This window comes from Capricornis sumatraensis, chromosome 15 (genome assembly GCF_032405125.1).
Source record: "Capricornis sumatraensis isolate serow.1 chromosome 15, serow.2, whole genome shotgun sequence".
In the NCBI taxonomy this organism is placed as follows: domain Eukaryota; kingdom Metazoa; phylum Chordata; class Mammalia; order Artiodactyla; family Bovidae; genus Capricornis; species Capricornis sumatraensis.
In genome coordinates this window covers 41,794,268-41,800,687 of record NC_091083.1, presented here as the reverse complement: position 1 = coordinate 41,800,687, position 6,420 = coordinate 41,794,268, and the positions used below count along the sequence as shown (strand labels likewise).

Below are 6,420 nucleotides of genomic sequence, written 5' to 3'. Positions count from 1 at the left end.
AGGCCACAGAACCTTGGGAAGATGACAGCTGAATGGGGGCAGCCTCCTGGAGGAGTTAAGGGTAGGACTTAGATGATGGGTTTGGGGGCAGGCAGAACTCTGGTCTCCAAGAAGACGCTACTCCCCACAGCCCAGAACCATGGCTCTGATGATAGATCACACCCACGAGTACCCAGCCTGTCTCAGCCAGGGCTGCTGCAATGAAGCACCGCAGATGGAGTGTCCTAACAGCAGACACTTACTCCTCCAGTTCTCGAGGCTGGACGGCTGAGGTCACGGGCCACACAGTCAGGCTCTGCTGAGAACGCTCTTCCTGGTTTGCAGGTGGCACCTTCCTGCTGCGTCCTCACATGGTGGAGAGAGACAGCGCATGTGAATCCTGGTGGAATGGGCCTAATGGTTCAGTCCACATGGCATTACCTTACACAGCCAAAGGGACTCCGCAGGTGTCATTAAGGTTACCGATGGGTTGACATGAAGAGAGAAGATTCTCCTGGGTTACCTGGGTGGTAATCACCCGAATCCTTTCAACCCAGAGGCAGAGATGAAGGCAGAAGGGTTCAGAGAGCACACTGAAGCCTGAGAAGGCCTCCTCGTACTGCCGCAGGCTTTGCAGAGGGAGGGGCCTGGTGACCAGGAAGGGGGCTGGCTTCCAGGAGCTGAGAGAGCTGGCCTGGCTGACAACCAATGAGGGTACGGGGACCTCGGTGCTACCACCATGAGGAATTGAACTGACCCTTTCCCGGGCCTCCAGATGAGAGCCCCGTCCGGCCAACACCATCACTTCAGGCCTGTGAGATGGAAGTGGGGAACCCAGTGAGCCCTGCCCCCACTTCTGACCTGCAGACGCTGTGCGAGTGTGAACAGTGCTGTTGGCAGTTGCTGAGTCTGTGGTGAGCTGAGCACGTGTGTGAGTCCACATAGGGACACTCCACTGAGGCGACCAATGCCCCATGGAGCTGGGGCCTGAAGGCAGGTACTCATGGGCCCCAGCAAAGCAGGCCCCCCAGAGAAAATGACCACCTAGGCTCGACAGCAGGGGGGCCACCAACACAGCCCAAAGGTCCAGGAGGCAGAGCACAGGGTGGGGCCCTGCCTGCCTGGAAGGCCCAGCGAGGCCCCCATCCCCCCAGCCTGGCAGGAACAGGGCCCAGTGTGACCAAATGACCCAACTCTTCAAGAGAATCCAGAAACTCAATTTTTACATGAAATATTCTCATTCCAATTTTAAAAACACTGTGCTGGCCAACCTTGAGCAGAACAAGCAAATGAGAAGTGTCTTGAGCCAGAGGTGAGCTTCTGGGGTATCCACCAAGTGTGAGAGGTCAGGCAGAAGAGCACCCAAGTGGGGGCCTTCCCAGGAGGCCATGGGGACCCAGTCCTTCCTACCATGCAGAAGAGGAGGGACTCACACTCGCAGAAGACCCCAGCCCCAGTGCCCTGTGGGGGACCCACTCCCAGCCCCTGACAACCAGACATCTTAAGGGCAATGGGCCTTTTTCCAGAGGCCGCCACTGAGGCCAGAACGGGGAGCCCCCAGACATGAGCTGGTGACTCTGTCTCAAAACTACACTTCCAATTGCGAAATCTGAGTCTGTCCAGCCACTCCACTTGGCCTCCTGGCATCATGAGACTTTGCTCTTTTGATGGCACAGGGGTTTGCTGTGCATTCCCGAGGCCTGGACTCTTCGCCCCTCGCCAGTGAACCAGCCCCCTCCTCACTCAAGGCTTGGCTGTCCTGTCTAGTGCTCACCATGACAGCCATCCTTCTGGCAGCCCAGCCTTTTGGATCCTGTTCCCTCACCCCTGGTAGCTCAGGGCCTCAGCTTCCCAGCCCCGAATTCCTGAGAAAGTATTCAGCCTGGTTTGAGCCATGTTTCTGCCCCAAGTGATGCTGGGTCAGAGGTCTCTAGCCAATCCATGGGGCAAGCTTCCCTGTGGCCAGATGTCAGTCCAGGCAGGACCCCTCTGTAACCCTCCCCTCCCTCCCTCACACCCCTCCAGACCACCTACCCCTTTTCTAAGCAAATTCATCTCAGGGCCAATCCCCAGAGGTATGAGCAGGACCATCAGGGGACAGGCTCAGGCCAGTCGTGTCCCTAACAGCAGCCCTCCAAACACCTGACATTCGTAAAGGCAGCTCAAACAGCAGTGCCTGGACTAGGCACGGTAAGCGCTGGTATCAGTGGTCTCTCATATCATCCAAAGACTCTGAAATGCCCACTGTGACCCCAGGCAGGGGCACTGGCAGCAACACCACACCATTTACCTCCTTATCCGCTGAGTGGCCCAGGTGAGCCAGGATGCTCCACGCCCCACTCCCAAACCATCAGCGACTCCTGACCACAGAGCTGAGAGTCAACTCAGCCAAGGGTCTCTTCACTCCCCTCTGAGATGAGATTCTGACAGCAATGAGCTCCTTCTCTGCCTTGTTCCGACATGGAGAACTTCGGAAACCTGCGCAGGCGCCACAGGTTAGTGAGGAAAACAGACACACGATGAGGTCAGAGGATGACTCGTGCCCAGGGGAGGCTTGAGTCTTAAATTCTCTTTATAAAAACTTCATTTTGTGTGAAGCAATTATCCTTCAATTAAAAAATAAAAACTTCATTTCGAATGGAGGGCAGCAGGCTATTAAGACAGTGCTATTGAGTTTATAGGGCTTCCCTGGTGGCTCAGACGGTAATGAGTCTGCCTGCAGTGCAGGAGACCCAGGTTTGATCCCTGGGTGAGGAAGGTCTCCTGGAGAAGGAAATGGCAACCCACTCTAGTATTCTTGCCTGGAGAATCCCATGGATGGAGGAACCTGGTGGGCTACAGTCCATTGAGTTTTCCTGACACATAGTAAACTGCCTATGTGTATGTAAGTACACAATCCAATCTATGAAAAACATAATGCCTGTGAAACCGTCACCACCCCCGGGACAATCAATGCATCCACCACTCCAAGTTTCCTCCCCACTCCCCACCCATCCCTGTCTCCTGGCAACCACTGACCTTTCTGCCACTACAGTTTACATTCCTACTATGTCACATGAGTAGACCATAGGTACATACTTGGTTTTCTCTGGCCTTGCTCACTCTGCACAGTTCTAACATTCATCATGTGGTTGTGCCCGCAATGAAAATTCAACCCCATTTATTGCTGAGTAGTATTCCAGGGTAGAACATCCCGTGATCTGTCAATTGTTGATGGACATTCAGTTCATTTATAGTCTGGGACAATCCCAAATACACTGCCATGAACATTCACGTACAAATTTTTATACTTGTGTGTACGCTTTTCTCTTGGAAAAATACCTAGGGAAGGACTAGCTGGATTGTTTGGCAGGCATGTGTTTAAGGATGGCCATTTCCACGAAGCTCCTGGGTGGCTTTTGGAGGGTCCACACTGTATGTATTTAACCTACAAGATAAGATGCACACTGGTCACGAGGAACTAATGACCCACAGGGAGGCCTCATCGGGCTGCAGCTGCTTCGTTCCATGTGTGGAGGGGGTTCCCAGAAGGGAATATCTCCCGGCATCACCTCTGATTTTGTGAAATGCTCAGTGCACAAGCTCCTGACGCCACAAATGGCCCACGAGAGGGCTGTGTAATCTGTCTGTGGGAGACCCTCGATGTGCTGGAGCATCTCACAGGTCTAGAAAAGATCAGTTGTGATCTTCACTGAAAGCTGTGCAGGGACCACAGCAGGGGTTCTGCAAGGGCAGTCCCACCAGCATCACCTGGGAGTTGGGCTAGAAATGCACATTCCTGCCCCTCATCCAGACCTACAGAGTTGAAACTCTGAGTGGAGCCCAGCCATGTGGGCTTCCAGGTAATCGGATGCACATTCCAATTTAAGAACCAGCAGCCTAGAACATTTTTTAAGCCCTTCGACTCTACTGGAATTAAATCCATCAGAAGTCGTGTTACATCAGGGGCACACCCCCTCCATGGCCTCATTCCATCCCCACAGCTGTGGAAAGAAAGTGAAAGTGTGAGTCGTACCCAACTCTCCACTGACCCATGGACTGTAGCCCACCAGGCTCCTCTGTCCATGGGATTCTCCAGGCAAGAATACTGGAGTGGGTAGCCATTCCCTTCTCCAAAGGATCTTCCCAACCCAGGGATCAAACTTGGGACTCCTGCACTGCAGGCAGATTCTTTACCGTCTGAGCCACCAGGAGTTCACCCTTTTAGAACGCTGCAACCCTGTGTTAACGTCTCCTCAAAGAGCCAGGCTGCCAACTGGTCATCACTTCTTTCCCAAAGACCAGACTCCAAACAAAACGAAAGTTCCAGGAACTCAATCACTGAAGCATTTAAACCCAGCTGTCAAAACCACCTGTGTGTCTACCTGGGGCTTTCACCCTAGCGTATTATGTCATAAATAAATCTAAGGAAAGAAAAAGACAAAGATTTTAGGTGATACACTGCAACTCTCTTTACTGCTCTAGAACCCTCGCTCCAAATTAACACATCAGCAGGAGCATTAATCAAACTTGAATAGGAAGAATTTGAGTAAAAATATTGAATACTTTTTGTTTTAATCTTCAGCTTAAGCATGATTGCTGCTTGACATAATTGGAGAGAAGGTCTGCTCATTTTCCTGATATTTCGGCAGGCTTACCACTTAGCCCAGTCCTTGAAAACTCTCTCCAGCTTCTGGCCAAGTAGAACTTTGCCGCTCACTTTGAACTTGCCGGCAAGGAAAGCCTTCTGAGGATTCATTTTGCCCAAAATCAACTCCATGAAGACAGGCTCGGGGATGGTGAAGATGGTGTCTGCTGGGAGCCTGGCAGGTCCTAGATACGTGTCCCCAGAGCCGTTCTTCAGATCAATGGTCCACTGGTGGACAGTCTTCCCATCTTTGGTGATGTCCAGCTGGAAGATGGCATTGACTTTCTTCACCAGCTGGTCCCCCACTTCTTTGACGTGCTGGCTGATGTCCTCAAACACTGGGACGGTCTGGAATTCCGACAGTGAGAGAGGGTATGGCACAGCAGGTTCCCGACCAGGACCCAGTTCCTTGAACTGGCCTGCCTGCGGCCCATCCCCTGCCTTGATCTTGAGCTGATGGTCAATTCTCTTCCACATCCTACTGCACTGGTCCTCCTGACCTTGCCGACTGCTGTGTGAGCAGCTTCAGCCAGGTTTATATCCACAAGGTCAGATTGTGACATCAAAGGCAAGGCCAAGTGGGGACTCAGGCTGTGTGTGTGTGCCAGTCTCATTGGCCGAACGGCTGCTAAACATGTGACATAGGGTTAGGGCTTGGCCAGGTCATTGTGACACAGATCCACACCACTGCTCCCCTAAACCACAAGGTCCCACAAGCCCAGCCCAGAAAGGTCTGGACCCCGGGCTGGGAATAAAGGAAACTGGCCCGCAGAAGGCTCTCTGGTGACATGAGCTCTGTCTTTTCAACAGCCTTAACTGAGAGGGCACTCATTCTGATTCTTTCAAAAGTAGAGATCCTTAAGGTCCAGAGACTGGTGCTTCAACTACCTACTGGGGAGTGGGGAAAACTATTAGAACAAAACAGCTGGTGGAGGAGGGCTCAGCACCAGGGCATGCACCGGAAGCTTCCAGGAGCAGAGTGAGAGGGGGAAAAGGAAAGAAACAAATATCCCTGAGGTCGGCAGAAGACGCTGCTGGTCTCACAGGATAACTGCAGACACTATCACAGCCCTCACTCTGAGCCACAACACCGCTGTAGGCATGGCATATGTATTTTATCAACACACTTAACTCTCCATATAACTGTCTGAGGTGGGTACTGGTACAATCCTCATTTTACAGATGAGGAAGCTGAGGCAAGTAGAAGTGAAGTGACTTTCCAAAGCCACCCAGTGAGTCATAGGGCAGCCAGGTTTAAACAGAGGGAGACGGACTTCAGAGCCCATTTTGGGTCTGCCTGATGCCTTCTCATGATGAGGTTGAAGGCTTGGGCAGGAATGCCACCGCAGGGATCTTGTGCCTTCACCGTGCATCCTATCGAGGTCTATGGTGCCAGGATGTCCCACCACGGTGATGCTGACCTTGATTCCGTGGTAAGGTGGTGTCACCGGGTGATGGGAAGCTCCCTGCAGAGTTACTGCTTCTCCCTTTGTAATGAATAAGTGTCTTGTGGAAGATGATACTTTGAGACTCTGCAAGTACCCTGTTTCGTATCACACTCCAGCCCACTCCTGTCTGCCACCATCCCTGGCCCACTGGTGTGATGTGTGTGAAATGCCCATCACTCCTTTTAGATTTAAAGACTGGAATTCTGCTGGAAGGATGAGCTTTCCCCCATTTTTTTTACCTGTTCAATCATTTATTTACCCCAATATGGGCTCATGGATATTGTTTTATTCTTATCATCTGTTATGATGATTATTTATTTTCTCATTCAGTTTGTCCCAGATTGGGTCATTGGGACCTCTGGCCAG

The 6,420-nt window shown here is 52.0% G+C and overlaps 1 protein-coding gene across 1 annotated transcript; it reads right to left on the bottom strand.

Moving 5' to 3' along the window:
• Window positions 1-4,612: 4,612 nt before the first annotated feature.
• SCP2D1 (SCP2 sterol binding domain containing 1) lies at window positions 4,613-5,083 on the bottom strand. The gene has a single exon (XM_068986701.1). It carries the CDS (start codon window positions 5,081-5,083, stop codon window positions 4,613-4,615), a length of 471 nt encoding a protein of 156 aa, XP_068842802.1.
• Window positions 5,084-6,420: the final 1,337 nt, after the last annotated feature.

Excerpts from the sequence above, each read along its gene's own strand:
- SCP2D1 (XM_068986701.1), bottom strand. The coding sequence starts at position 5,083 with ATGTGGAAGAGAATTGACCATCAGCTCAAGATCAAGGCAGGGGATGGG.